This window comes from Akebia trifoliata, chromosome 15 (assembly GCF_017979445.1).
Source record: "Akebia trifoliata isolate Shusen 1 chromosome 15, ASM1797944v1, whole genome shotgun sequence".
In the NCBI taxonomy this organism is placed as follows: domain Eukaryota; kingdom Viridiplantae; phylum Streptophyta; class Magnoliopsida; order Ranunculales; family Lardizabalaceae; genus Akebia; species Akebia trifoliata.
Genome location: NC_141389.1, coordinates 27422789 through 27438943, shown reverse-complemented (window position 1 = coordinate 27438943; position 16155 = coordinate 27422789). Strand labels below are relative to the sequence as shown.

At 35.0% G+C, this 16155-nt stretch overlaps 2 protein-coding genes across 2 annotated transcripts; one reads left to right on the top strand and one right to left on the bottom strand.

Moving 5' to 3' along the window:
* Positions 1 to 227: 227 nt before the first annotated feature.
* Positions 228 to 2970, top strand: LOC147384963 (cationic amino acid transporter 7, chloroplastic-like). Its single transcript, XM_086426794.1, has 5 exons — positions 228 to 688; positions 768 to 990; positions 1185 to 1533; positions 1671 to 1902; positions 2338 to 2970. The coding sequence occupies exons 1-5, from the start codon at positions 307 to 309 to the stop codon at positions 2910 to 2912; spliced, it is 1761 nt and encodes a 586-aa protein (XP_086282920.1). The 5' UTR covers positions 228 to 306; the 3' UTR covers positions 2913 to 2970.
* Positions 2971 to 8308: 5338 nt separating this feature from the next.
* On the bottom strand, positions 8309 to 14959 carry LOC147384962 (bifunctional nitrilase/nitrile hydratase NIT4B-like). The gene is made up of 5 exons (XM_086426763.1): positions 14333 to 14959; positions 11828 to 12007; positions 10413 to 10706; positions 9206 to 9487; positions 8309 to 8782 (listed from the first exon to the last, which is right to left on the bottom strand). The coding sequence occupies exons 1-5, from the start codon at positions 14784 to 14786 to the stop codon at positions 8691 to 8693; spliced, it is 1302 nt and encodes a 433-aa protein (XP_086282889.1). The 5' UTR covers positions 14787 to 14959; the 3' UTR covers positions 8309 to 8690.
* Positions 14960 to 16155: the final 1196 nt, after the last annotated feature.

The window sequence follows — 16155 nt, the reverse complement described above, 5'->3', positions numbered from 1 at the left end:
TTCTTTAACTATTTGGTCCAAACCCTAATTGTATTTGACTCTTCATGAAACGAACGGTTTGACATGGGACCATACTCCTAGAAATTCTAATTCCTTAAAATAAAGAAATAATCTCTAGGATCTTTTTTTCCACTGATCTCAACCATTTGTTTGATAGATAGAATCGAACACCGTTTGAGATTAGAGAAGAGAAGTCTCTTTACTTCACCCTCATCCACTCATGAAATCCTCGTGGTGCCTTACAAATCTCTCTTTAAATGTCTTTGTTTTAGACTTTGAGAGAGAAAGAGAGACTGAGAGAGAGAGATGGATAGCCACGGCTCGTCTTTCTCAAGCTTCAAAGCTTACGCTAAAGCACTAGTTGACATTCCAAAGCGAGTGGCTCGAAGGGCTGGTTCGGTTTCCACAATGTTCGAGGAGACTAACTGGGTTCGAGCCCGGTCCGGTTCATACATGCAGAAGAACTTAAGATGGTTCGACCTAATCGGTTTAGGCGTAGGGGGTATGGTTGGTGCTGGCGTCTTCGTCACCACAGGTCGAGCTAGTCGTCTCTATGCCGGTCCAGCCGTCGTGCTATCTTACGCCATTTCAGGACTCTGCGCACTCCTCTCTGCTTTCTGCTACACTGAATTCGCCATCGACATGCCTGTCGCGGGCGGTGCTTTTAGTTACCTTAGAGTCACCTTTGGTACGCATTCTAGCATCTTTTCTTGAAATTTTACTGAAAAAAAGTTGAGTTTTTGAACCCTAATTTTGTTCATTTGAAGGTGAATTTGCTGCATTTTTAACTGGAGCGAATCTCGTAATGGAGTATGTCCTTTCTAATGCTGCTGTTGCGAGAAGTTTTACGGCTTATTTTGGAACCGCGATTGGAGTTTCTGCGACAGAGAAATGGAGAATAACGGTTTCAGGGCTTCCAGAAGGATTCAATGAGATCGATTTCGTAGCTGTTGGTGTCGTTTTGGTTATTTCTCTCTGTATCTGTTACAGGTGATAAAAATAAAAATAAAAATAAAAAATCGCATTTTTTTTGTTACCAACTAGAGCTCTGTTTCAAAGGGGTTTGTTTTGTTTTGGGTTTTTGCTAATTTTCTCTCTAAACGATTTTTTTAGGTCTAATCTTGCGAACCCACATCTGTTGCTCTGTTTACGATCTTAATTTTTTTTTTCTTTTGGTTCTACAGCACGAAGGAGAGCTCTTTGTTGAACATGGTTTTAACAGTAATTCACATACTTTTGATATTTTTTATAATTCTGATTGGGTTTTGGAGAGGAGATTGGAAGAATTTCACAGAACCATCTGATCCAAAGAAACCAAATGGTTTCACCCCTTATGGAGTTTCAGGGGTTTTTAATGGGGCAGCCATGGTTTATCTAAGTTATATAGGATACGACGCTGTTTCAACAATGGCGGAAGAAGTTCGAAATCCTATACGAGACATCCCAATCGGTGTTTTGGGTTCAGTTCTTATCGTAACGGTTCTCTACTGTTTAATGGCCGCTTCAATGTCGAAACTCGTCCCCTACGATGCTGTAAGTCTTCCGAGCCGTTACAGAAAAAAAAAAAAAAAAAAAAGTCTAGAAGACTAAGATTGGTTAAAATTACCATATTATCCTCGCAACTGTCTTAATTCCTTAATGCACTTTGCTATCTTATCATGAACACACAGATTGATACGGAAGCGACATTTTCAGCCGCATTTAAGGGATTGGACGGTTGGGGATGGATGTCAAACTTGATTGGTGTGGGGGCCAGTTTTGGGATCTTGACTTCGCTGTTGGTGTCGATGTTGGGCCAGGCTCGATACCTCTGTGTCATTGGACGGTCCAACGTCGTTCCTTCTTGGTTTGCCAAAATCCACCCCAACACCTCTACACCTGTTAATGCTTCTGCTTTCCTTGGTAAGTTATATGAGACTGCAAGTGTTGATGTTATATTACTACAGTCTCCTTTGCTTGCCACGTACCCCAAGTTTAGTCCAACCTTTAGGTGGACCTACTAATCATAATTCTGTGGATTAAGAAAACAGTGCACCACTGGATAAAAATCACCAATCAGGTTTATTTTTATTTTTGGCGGGATGGCCCACACCATAGATTATGTGTGGGCCCTATCAATCATGAAAACATGTACACCATAAGTAATACTCGTGAGTACAGAATACGGACTTATAAATCAAAAGTCAAAAAACAACAACTCTTTACTTTAGTTATTGTTCGTCGGACATCAGGTGTCCAGCGTCAATGGAACTTTTAATTTATGCTAAAATGCGCATATAATGAGAGTTTGTCAACTTGTATGCTAACATGCGCATATAACACATGTTTTCCTTTCAGGAGTGTTCACGGCGGCAATAGCCCTCTTCACGGACCTTGACGTCCTCCTCAACTTAGTATCAATTGGTACTCTCTTCGTCTTCTACATGGTAGCAAACGCCGTTATCTACAGACGTTACGTGTCCATTGGAAGAACAAACCCATGGCCCACACTATCATTCCTCGTATCGTTCTCCCTCACATCCATCATCTTCACTTTGATCTGGCAATTGGGCCCACCTGGAAAACCCAAAATGTTGATTCTTGGTGCTTGTACGATAATGGCGGTTTTACTTCTACAAATATTCCAAGTGTCCGTACCACAAGCTCATCAAGAACAAATCTTATGGGGTGTCCCACTCATGCCATGGATACCGTCCATTTCAATCTTCCTCAACGTTTTCTTGTTGGGATCTCTTGATGGGGCATCGTATGTACGGTTCGGATTTTTTTCGGCTATGATAGTGTTGGTTTACTTGTTGTATAGTGTTCATGCTAGCTTTGATGCTGAAGGGAACGATGAATCTTTGGAACAAAAAAATGTGGAATTACAAAAACAAATAGGAGAAAATTATGATGGTAACCTTCAAGTGTAAATTTTTGTAAATATAATAATAATAATAATATGCAATGGTCCAACTTCAATTCCGATCATTTTACGATTCTACTCCAATGATCAAGTTATTTATTTATTTATTTATTTCAGAGGCTTGAGATTTTATTCAAAAACTAAATTGATGAAGGTATTAAAGCAAGCTATTAAAACGCTGGACAATCCAATGTTTTAATCATTTAGAGGGCATTTTTGACAAAGCAATGTATTTTAATATATTAAAATGCTGGACAATCCAACGAGTTACTAAAATGTTAGACTGTCTAATGATTTAATTCATTTTTGTTAATTATTATTATTATTTTTTTTTTTGTAAATATTAAAATACTTAATCCTTTTTTAATAATTTTTTTATTATTCATTTTTATATAGTTTTAAAAAAAAAAAAATTGACTGTATCGTATGTTGTCCTGTCCGTATCAAATTGAGAACGTCATATTTTTTTGTATAGTCTATTTTAGAGTGTGACCACATGTAATGTCACAATTTGTCTATTCATCATGCCACATGTTTATTCGAATAATATGTCTATTGTTATTTCACACTTTTGAATTTAGGTCAGGAATTATTGGCATATTTCTATCAATACTCTTACTCATGTACAGTGGAACTTGGAATTAATGGGTTCTGATTTTTTGAGAATAAGAAGCATAGTTCTTAAACTTGAGTCGATTCGTCTATGCTCCTTTAATGCATATAAGCGCAAATATGGTGGTTTTGGCATCTTACATCAGGATTAGATGATTCATTCATATAGAAAAATCATTGATTTTTGAAACCCTCTCTCTCATCTTTTTAACTTCTTCATATAGTATTTCTTCTCTATTTTTTTAGGATGTGGAAGAGGAAACCATTAAAGATGTTTTTATAATTCCAACCATAAGTTTGTAAACTTTAACAATAATAATATAAGAAAAAGGGATTGAGAGAAAATTAAGAGTAAGTCTAGCCTTTCTAATAAATTTTAATTTTAAATTTGATAGCTTAATAACTGTTCATTTTCAAAACCCTGGATCAAATCCAAAAAAATTATTTTTGCAATGAAACCTAGAGGGTTATGGTGTTGGATTACTAATTTGATAATCTATTTGAGCTAAATGACTCTTAGTAAGATTTGAAATCTTTCTACATTTGTAAAGAAAGTATTTTTCTAAAATTAGTGGAAGAATCTCGATCCTATGCATCTGTAAGGTATATTTTTACTCGTTCTTGTACTCTCCTTCACATTCTTTTTAAATACTTCGTACTATTTTAACAACACGAATATATAGAAAAGTGTTGGGGCCTAGGGATGAAATTATGACCAAGGGAACACAAAATTCAATAAAATGAATAAAATATGTATCCCGAGGATACATCACATATCAATAGAACAAATCTTAAAGGTCAAAATTTTGTTTGTTAAACGGATCTAATTAACCTAATAGAATATTGGTGTAAGAAAATAAATATAATTTAAAAACGAAAATAGAATATAAAAGATTTATTTCATGAGTGTACCTTGTTAGTATAATAATGGCAAAAGTACTATAGAGAGGGCGCCGACCACACGGATGGATCGTAAACTTTAAATTTTGGAGGGATTCGATAAATAATGTAGAGACAAGTGGACAAGGAAGTTATGGGTCTCCTTTCGGTCCTGTACTTTCCCTCTCATCACAATTGGAACTTTTTGTCTATTGTAATTATACCCCACTAGATTTCCTGCTCTTCTTCCTACTTGTAGGGCCTTTTTTCTCTAAATGTGACCTACTAAGACCACCAAATGACATCTATAAAGTCATTTTGTTTAGTGCATTTCAAGATGGAAGGCATGCTATGACTTGCACAATATCTCAATAATCTCTCTCACTCTCTCTTTTTCTCTCCTCTCTTGGTGGACATAAATTAAGATTTAATTTGATATTTGATATGGATTAATGGGTGTTGCAAGGGAAAACATAGAGATATTTATGAAAAAGTTATCAACTTTTGACAAATTTACAATTTCAACTCATTGTTCATTTTAATTATCAAAGTGTGAACGATAATGAATTCAGAGGTTTTTAAAGTGACTATTTTAACGAAAACGTGATTGTTCACGTTTTGATAATTAAAATGAACATTGAGTTGGAATTGTACATAGCTCATTTTCAGATCATGAAATGGTAATTCACTCAAAAGTAGTCTTCTAATATGCATATTAGGTGATTTGTCACGATGGAATGCTTGTTGTTTTAGCTTCAATACCACCTAGATTCTTTTAATCATAAGATTTGTGCTACACTTCTTGTGTTGGACGTTGGATTCGACACCGAGCTGACTTGCCAATGCATAGATAACCATAGATTTATTTTCTCGAGATACAAGTTAAGAAATCAATGGTTTTTTATTCATTGCCAGGTCAACTCAATGTTGAACCTAGTGTCCAACGCAGACACAGTCAAGCATTTTTTTAATCATAAATAGACTTGCACTAATCTCAACATAAAAGGATGAGCCCGATCTCAACTATTTGTATGCATTCGCTTAACTCACTCCTAACCTGCCTAGGATCCATTTTCCTTACTATCGACACGAGAAAGAAAAAGTTCATAAGTAATTAATTTATAATTTTAATGAGAGAGAGGGAGAGAGAAAAGTTTAAAAGTAATTAATTTATAATTTTAATAAATGAGATAATGACATGAGAGAGAGTAAAGTTCATAAGTAATTAATTTTTTTTAACTTTGTATTCTAGTCGTTGGATTAAAGTGAATCTAATTGGTTGCTTATATTTTAATAAAAATATCGAAAAGCGGATTGGATTTTTTTTTGGATTGGATATACATCTGAAACTGATCTAAAATTTTGTCAGATCTAGAAAATTCAATATGAATCCGATCCGAAAATTCAAATTACACATCCAAATCTGATTTTTTTGGATCGGATATAAATTGGATCATTGTTAGCCTAATTTTTCTACCACATTTCCTAGTTTTACGATGACACTGCAAATTTTTTGGTCACATCGAAGTTGCATGCACTAGAGATTGTCCCTCTTTAGTCATATCTAAAAATATATGCTTGGTTGTCAAGTGATTGATGTGATTTCAAGGACCTAAAACGTTGACATGGTTGAGTAGGGTTTTTTATTAGAAATTCAATGTGCCTACCCATTATCCCTATAATACATGATTTCTCCCATCCAATGTAGTCGAAATTTAGGGACCTTTATTCATGTCTATCAAGAATTTCCTTTCACATTAGCATGTTACTTTCCATGACTTTTGATAATGATAACTCTATGTTTGTTACGCACGTATCAACTTGTAAAGTTGATTAAAATTTGTGAATGTTGATATCACGACCTGGGTTCAAAGTCTATTTTCATCTATATATATGAGGAATACTAACGTCAAAGACCTCATAAAGATGTTAGTATTATCCAATACTAATTTTTTTCAATAATATCCTTCTTCGTTTTGTCTTTTAGTGAAAACGATAAACGCATGTTAGTCTTTTACACAATAAATACATTATCATATTATTAATAAATTCATTTATTATGTTAGCATTGATTGTCAAAGCATTTACTAAAAAAAAAAAAGATATTTAATTCAAAATATTTAAATGCCCGTAACATTTATTATGTAAACAAACATTTATTGTGTAAAAGACCAATACACTCTTATCTTTTTCATTAAAAGATTAAATGAGAAATAGTATTATTGAAAAAAAAAAAGTGTTAAACAATACTAATATCCCCATGAAATATAGACGTTATATATATATATATATATATATTTATTGATAGTTGTTAAGCCATCAATCAAGTTAGTCAAACTTTTTTAAAGAAAAAGATAGTAATAAAAATAAGGAATATTTCTATGTAAGATAAGATATGCCCTTGTAAAATTATATTACTACCTTGCAACAAGTGGTGGTTGATACCATTAAAGTCTAATATAAAAAAAAAAGTACAAGAAAAAGAAAAAAGAAAAAAGAATCTTGGTGCTTACAAGTGGAGTTATAATTCGTCCACTATCTTAGATTAAAGTCAAAGGTCAAAAAGTCTTTTACAGAAGACCAACATAAATTCAACTCCCTTTCTCAAAAAGGGGAAAAATAAAAAAGTTTCTCAAAACTTTTTGTTAGTTGCCCACTTGATTTTGATTGGACTGAGCATAGTTAGCACAAGTTGGATATTTATTTAATTAAAAAATAAAAAAGTTTGACAAATTTAAAAATTAAAGAATAAAAGAATTTGATGTAACAAGTGAATTTTTTTTTTTTAATATTTGACGAATTGTACATCATCATTGCATAAATAAAGTTTTAATAATTTGATGACGTTATATTTTTATTTTTGTAATACTTTAAAAATATATAAATAATTCTTGAATAATATTCCATGGCTGAAAATACATGAAATTTGATGTACAATTATACATTTTTTTTAAAGAAGGAACCGATGTGTAATATCAAGTGTATAACATTATATTCTGGTTCGAAAATTTTCACTCGGTCTGTAGTCGACGTGGCAAATGCACAGAATCATAGATCTTTTTTTTCGAGATACTCAAGGGAAAAAGATCTACGGTTCTGTGCACTTGTCATGTCGACCAATAGAAAATTTTTGAGTCAGATTATCATTAGTTTAAGAAAAAGCAGGACATTCCTTCAAATTGTCGTATTTTGCCTAAATTTCAGGCCCATAATGTATGGATGGTGTTTATACACATAAGCACAAAAATACAATATGAGTGACCCACTCTGTGTTTTCCCCCACTTGCACCAAAACTGGTTGGTGTGTCCATATTTGGATTAAAGTTGGGATAACAGACATTCATAATGTCTTCTGTCCTCATCTCAGCTCCACATATATATATATATATTTTAAATAATAATAATAATAATACTAATAAACTACCCATACTGAAACAAAATTTGGCTTCTCCTTTGTCTTGATCTAATATGGGGAATCTTGGGATTCACACATATCGTGATCTGAACCACAAATTATTCAGATTTTAACTAATTGTCTGAGATACTCAAGTTAGGACTTGTATCTTGATGAAAAACATCTATGATTCCTACCCACTTTCGATGTGTGATATGAGGTACAATCTTCAAATTGTTCTATACACACATGTTCAGTTTAAGAGGTGACACATGTAAGACGGGGGATAAGATCAATTTCTTTTTTTCACTTTCGCATGGGTAAAAGAGAAGTTAAGGTGATGACATGTATTCTCTTTCCACATGTCACTATCTCATTGGTTGTCGAAGTTAGACCCCAGAAGAACTCATTATATAACAAAGTGAACCATACATCAGTTGTGGCCACCATCTGATTGATTATGAGAACTCTGTCCAAAACAAGCTTATAATTTAAGGCAGGTATCGAAACAACAAGTATTAGCGAGGCGAAATAACGTTGATTTTGGCATAAAATATTGAAGTTGCAACATCTGATATCTACATAAGTACAGTAATTTCTCTCAGACAAGATGAATCTTAAAGTTAGTCTCATATAGCTGGGAAACTTGAGAAAATGAGAAAAAGTTCTAAGTGCAAGCTGTGCTAGTTTTGAACCCCATTCCCCCATAAACCCAGAGAAGCTGGGAACCCAACAAAACCCAGCTTCATAATTTCAAGAATAGTCAAGAAGAACTCTAAGCAAAAACCTAGTCAGGCCGTTTTTATATATGGGAGAGTAGGTGTAGACGATCCAAACTTTAACTTTCTGTGCAACTCTTAGTGTGCCATTACAACTTCTATGAACCTTCAGTTTCAAGTGCTAACGAACCTGATCCTTCGTGATTGAACCAACAGAGGTTGTGCATCCTACCACGTTAAAATCAAGCTTTGCTCGAGAGATTTCCCCAAGATCTGCAAGCATCAAAAGAATGATTAATATTACAAAAATCAGGGAGATTTTAATTCAAGTACACAAGTTACGCTTTCAAAAAAATGTTCAAAAGGAGGTATCACCGCATAAAATTCCCATAGTTTGATATCTTGATTTTATTCAAACACACAACGAGCAAATCTATAATTTCGTAATGTAATTAGGAAATTAAAATCCACATAAGCGATTAAAATGTTCAAATGGATGTATCATTCCATATAAATCCCACAGATTGGTGTCTCGATTTTATTAATCAGATATCAACCGCATGCACACGAAGCATACAGAAATCCTTGTGATAAACCATATAAATGTTCTCATTAGAGGATCTTATGCTCCCCAAGTTTAATTGTATTTCTTATTGGAATCGGTTTTGAAATTGTTCAAAGGAAGTCAAGCCATACCTAGATCAGCTGATATAAGGGATTCCCCTTGAAAATTGGGTCCAGCCAAAATAACCCCTGATGGTGAAATAATGACGCTGCCTCCGGAGCACACAATTGAATCCGGAGAAAGATCTCTATCTGCATCTACGGCTACACATTCTGGTGGTAATGGGTAGTCTTTCCTTTGGCAGAACTGGTTTGCAGAAAGAACAAAGCATCCACCTTCAATGGCAATGTGGGTCATGGACGCCCGCCATACATCTCTGGCATCCGCCGTGGGTGCACAGTATATTTCAACTCCTACATAAGTAGGGAACTGATGAAGTTTGAAAGAAGGATTGAAAGATTATCATGGAATACAGCCATGCCATCATATTATAATACAAAATGGTTTCTACAATACTTATGGTAAACATGCCCATTGATACAGATTGGACCCATCGATGCCCAAGAATCATGCAGGCCATCCAGTAGTATTAAAATACATGAAACAATGATTTTTAAAGAATTTGGTGTGTCGGACAAAAGGCAGGCCGAGTTAACCTTTCGGGTTAAGTTATCTCCAAGGTTGCATCCATATTATATACTTTGGACTTGTTCCATGTGCATCAAATTTAAGGACACCCCGTACTATTAAAATTATAATAGAACCTCGCGGTGTTCTATTTCTCCTGTACAACTTATGTAACAAGAGCACTCCATTTTCTACAAATTGCCAAGTCCAACATTGTGTAGTAACCATGTGTCAGACGCAAGCCAACACACTTTAATGAAAAAAATTCAAGTTATCCAAATATATTTTTCCAGCTATATTTGTCCATGATCTTAATGTATATCATCTTATACATTCTATCTATACGTGTTGACATATCAAGTTGGTGGCAGTCAAGTGTTTCTGACACTTTGCCAAGTTGGACACTGACATGCATCTGTCTTTATTACATAGTTTAGACAATAAGCACGACCAAACTAATCTGGTCAGCCAAATAACAAAAGGAGAAATCAAATAACTCACGACCAATGTTGAAGAATCGCTGTAGGTTCACTTGGATCCCGTAATCCATGGTTTCTGAACCATGTTGGTGTATGTCATCAATATCAAAATGATGTACTTTGTGGGATTGATGATTGAAATCCACAAAAACCATTAATATAATGATGCAGCTACAATATCAAGCCTCAGAGCAATAAACCACGGATAACAATCCTAGTAGGAAAGGTTTACCTTTAGAATATAATTCCGTTCTTAACATGGGCATCCTATTATCCCAGCATATGAGTCCGCCTATCCTTCCAATTTGTGTCTTGTACACATGTGGTGTTGGTTCATCTCCCGAAACCCATATTGTGTGTTCTGATGCCATTGGCATGAGTTTGCGATGTTTTCCAAGAAACTGGCCTTGGGAATCAAAAAACAGAATCGTGCAGTAAAGGATGGATCCTTCTCTCTCAACAACTCCCATTATTAAATGGACTTCATATTTTCCAGCGATTGCAGCCAGTCGGTCAACTTCAGGACCTGTATACACAAACATCAATTGTTAGAACAAAATCCAAACAGCAAAATTTCATGATTAGTTTATGATTACTTGCTTTTATTCTGGTTGATGATTTATGCAAGGATCATATTTTATCAAATAGCTCTGGGTATGAAAACTTGCAAGTAGGCTGAATCCAAAAATTATAACGAGCCCATGATTTCACTCTCATTGGTCATTATAGCCATGTAAGTAGGTTACAACTTGCAAGTCAAGGGTTTTCCAGATCTGATTAAACCAGCCAAACCCTAGACTAGAAGAAACGAACCATGATGCATGGAACAAGGAAAATGGGGAAAAGCAAAAGAAAAACAAAAAGAAATCACTCTAGTACCTATTTACTTAAACCCTAGTATTAAGAACATAAACTTGAAAAGGCCACCTAGATATGCCTCTGTTATATAACTATCTATAATGTTGATGAATCTATTCACTCTGAAGGTCACCCATAATTATGGGGTTCCTATTATGTTTTATCAACTCTTTACTTTTTTTTCCTAAAGGTCATCAAATCCAACATATGAAAGAATCTAACTTTTAGCTAACAATTTTAAACTTCTTCTATGAATCCAAACTTTCATTTTTTTTTTCCTATCATCTTTTTGTTGAGTTGCTCGAGTTTTGATTCTCTTGTCCTGCAATGCATGTAGCAAGGACACGACCAATTTCACATATTTACAAGTGTCAATGTTTCAAAACATGTCCTGAGACATAACAACAACAACACCCTTTAGTCCTTCATTTTGAAAAATCCTTTTGCTTTAAATATAATTAGCATATCATATTATAATATATGTGCGCGTACATGTCTATAACTTAGGGTTCTTAAAGGCACCAGTCAGACACCTCATGCCTATCTCAAACACCAACGCACATTTGTGTTGTTAGCACATAGATAGTAATGAATATGGCCTTCAGTATTACAGATGTTTTAGTCCATTTTTCTTTCATATTGTGCAAGTCCCACTCTTGAAAAAAATTTGAATGCAACCCATATCATTTCTGTTGTTTCTTCGGACATATCTACAAACTGAAAAACGAACTAGGGATTGTTAAAAAATAGAAGCAATAAAGACCTTGAATTACTAAAACGAGATCTAACCAGGCACATCAATTGCGGCAGCACGATACTTCTGGAATTCTTCATTTCCCTCAATGGAATGGCTTCCCTCCGTAACACCGAAGTTTACAATACGGGGATAACCACCAACGAATGCCTCTGGAAAGACAACTAGTTGTGACCCATAAGCCGCAGCACCTGCAATTAGCCTTTCAGCCTTATCTGCTTACAAGAGTAAAAGAGGGTTTTCATTAATAGCAAACACAAGTAATTGCAAGAAAGAAAAAAAAAAAAAAAAAAAAGGAAGAAAGTTGAGGTTTCAATGCAACGTAAAATATGGTTCGGCTTCTCAATTCCAAACTGTTGTGCTTGCATGACTACTTAGGTTTCAAGAACACAGTTGTTAATTTAACTAATAATTGAGAGGAACGGTCTAATCATTGATAAAAAGGTTCACTGTCTGAAAAGCTACAAGAAACTAGCAAGCTTATGCATAAAACTACGTATTCAGATAATATCCGAGATATATGAAATTAGGATGCTGGTCCACCTTGGTCAACCAATTATGTTATTTTAATTAAATATTCCCTTTTGATTGGTCAAGAAACAATGGTAGCCATAATCAGATCCTAAAAGATCAATATCAATGAACAGAATGATGGAAAATTTTGAATATAAATGTGGAAAAATTCAAATCCAACATTTTCGGAGTCTAGAGAAAGCTACGGGTCCTCCCTCAGGACACAATTCTATCTATATATAAAATATGGGATGACCCCTAGAGGTGTGGAATCTTTTTGGGTTCCAACCTCTTGGGTTATAGAGTTTTGGTTTATCCTTCTTTTCAGATTGAAATAATTAAGATTTATTTACTTAAAATTAATCTCATTAATTTTCTGATAAAAACTCTATTAGTTATAGAGAAGCCTAGTAAATTATTTGCAATGGGACATACCAAGGTTTTAGAATATTACAAAGACCCAAATGTCATGTATTCTTTTGAAGTCATTCCTCCTAATCAATATCCCTCAAAGGCCATTGCAATCCCACTCCGAAATTCCTTAATCACGCCTTCGGCAAACTACATTTTTACAAGGTCCCCCCCACCCACCCACCCACACACACACATTCCTAGCCCAAAACAAAAATCTCACTTAAAATCCTACTAAAACTAGGATGCCATACAACCTCATCTAACCTATTAGAGCACTCTTTCACGAGAACATTTTTACAAAGTCCACATTGGAAAGCATTACTCCTTCACAAATTTTCAAAATATCACGGCATCACCCACACCCATACTTTTTTTGGCGTCGCCCACACTCATTCTAAAGCTTATCAAGGACCTAGATATACCCTTGTAAAGACCCTACTTGTAACTATAAGTCTACAACTAGAAAATATAACCATACACCGTCCATCACTACAACTACACCTTAATACAAGGACAACCCTCTTCATAAAACTTCCGATTTCGACTAAATTTCCATTCTCCACAACCATTAACCAAATTAATCATTATCACCTCCCCAATAGTGATCTTGTTAGCAAATTAATTAAATTCCCAATTAACCAAACATTATCTCTACCACTCCATACAAGGGCGGAGCTAGGATTTTGCCCACGTGGGGGCAACTAAGAGTGGAAATTTTTTTGTGGGGGCAATAACGGTGGATTTCTTTATCTGCCACTGTTATCTGCTGTAATAGCTCATAGAACCTCAATAGACTTCAAAATCCTTGTGGGGGCAATTTCCCCCATTGCCCACAATGTAAATCCGCCCGACTCCATAGGAAATTCCTCTAGAGTCATTTGGAACGGGTGACTATAGAACCCACTTCCCAAACTAAGTTACAACTTAACCACAATCACAAAGAAGCTTCCAGATACTTACAACCATGGTTTTAAATCTCGTCCGAGTCATCTCAATATCATTCTCCACCAAGTCGAATTTACACGACGTCTCAGGATTCACATATCTCACAAGATAAACGATACGACTCATACGATATTTTAAAAATCTAGGCGAAGTCAGTAAAACTCGACTGAGTCAAATGAGATTTTGTGCATTTTAATTAAAATAATTAAATTTATTTTAGAATTTCAATATTTATTATCTAAATAAAATAAGAATTTATGATTAAACATCTTCTAATATTTTCCTATTACACAAAAATATTTATAATTCTTTTATAGAAATATACATGAATAAACAATTGTAAACCGAATTAAATGCTTCATATCAACTCTTCAAACCAAGATTTGAAACCATGGTTTACAATCTACACTAATAAATACAATTACAAAATATTATCCAAAAATCCAAACTCCTAAGCATTCCAAAGAGATAAAAATAGAGTTTCCATTGCCACACCAACTGTATGCAATTCTTTGGTGATTTACATAGGAATTGGTGTGGCAATAGCAACTCTCTAAAAATATTACCAAAAAACAAATCTAATTACAAAATTTTAACATCATAAAACCCTACAAATCTCCCCTTAACAAAACCAGAAAGAAAAAAATATATATATGGCTAAATAGTACCTAAGGTCGCCTGAGTGTCATAGAAGACGGTCGAGGCTTGAACCACAGTTGCCCGAACCGTTGGTCTTGGACCGGGTTCAGACCCCGAGTCATCCTCGCCAGCTTTCGTATCCAAGACCCCACCGTTCGCAATAGGGACTAAAGCCGTAATTTTTCCATTAACACTGTCTTTTGGGTAAGCAAAAGCGATTGGAATCGGAGCGGAATCGTTGGCTGAGTTCACTCTTGGAACGATTTTCGAAAAAACGGTTTGTGGGATAACGAGTTCGGGGCGAACCTGTTCAAGAAGCCATTGAATCGCTTCTCCATTGGATCTGAGACCGAGTTCCTGAGTCAGATGTGAGAGACCCGGGGCACATGTTGCCGGAATTCTGATTCTGCTGTTACGTCCGTCGTGTTTTACGTTACCATCCGTGTTGACACGTCGACGTTTTCCGGCCGGTTGTACCTCCATTAACGTGCTTCGCGGTGTTCACGAATCTCTCTCTCTCTCTTAGTCTTAGGTTGGTGCCGCTTACAGTAAAACTGAAGAGAGTTAGTCCATTAATATGAGTTTAATGTGAAGCTTTCGCATCAAAACAGTGTATGTGAGAGCGCGTTAAACAACACGTATCCATCAAGATCACACAAATTAGAGTAGAAATTAGTGACCACACGATACAAAAATGCTAATCCCTAAAAATTCTATATTGACTCTCCTTTGTTTAGAAAGTTATTTTAATATTGGATTTTCTTGCCAAAATGTCTCCTTAATTTTTCATGAGCAACTCCAATATCTAAAATAAAAGAGCAACTCCAATATCTAAAATAAAAGAGGAATGATTTTCTGACTTTCCCACGTGGCATACTAAAAATACTCTCCTGACATGGCATGTGTTAGAACCATAGATCTTTGTTCATCGGGATACACAACTACATATATTAATGGGGATGTGCAGATGTGTATCACGAGGCAAGAATCTATGATTATAACACATGCCACATGGGGGAGTCAAGTTATCACGACTCAAAATAAAAATATAAGACAAACATTTTCCATATTAAATTAGGGGCGGGCGTTTGATTTGAATTCAAGAAGTGTAATTGGGTAATTTTTTTTTTTCACAAAATCAGTTTTTAGAAATAATGTTAACTAAACGGGATTTTAGATTCTGAAAATCAGTTTCTATAATCTGATTTTGACTATTCATAATCAGAATCAAGATCTACAATCCGAACCAATCCAATCGCCCCTTTACTAGCAATCCAACACCCTCTAAATTTTATCGACAAAAATTATGTTTTCGGATGCCAAAAGATGAGCCAAAGGATACCATTTTCGTAAGGCTAGCGGGACTTAAAATATAAAGTGTCGGGATTTTGGTGACACATGAAGAATGACTCATAACAGAACACACGATCCTAACCTAGGTAACACAAAATCCAAATGGTTGGGGTTTATATGTATCTAAAAACATACATCTCGAACATACTTATCTCAAGGTTGATTATCAATCATTAGAATTTGAGTTTAACGGTTGGGATTATTGTTTTTTCCATGAGTCATCAAATCCGAGGTACTGACCCAAAAATAGGAGGAGATTCTATTGGCATGTCTCTTTTTACTAACGCCACCCCAAGTCATATGTAGATCATCAAAAAATTGGTGCACATATTGGGGTGGTGTTAACCCATAGTAAGGCGAATGGGCAAAACATTGATCTTTAACCTAGTAAGAGTAAGGCCAAACTTTATTTTTGCAAGTTAGGGAGGTGAGCTAAATCTTAAGAGCAACTCCAACCACTCTCTAAAACTCTAAATTTAGAGATAGAGGCATCAAAATT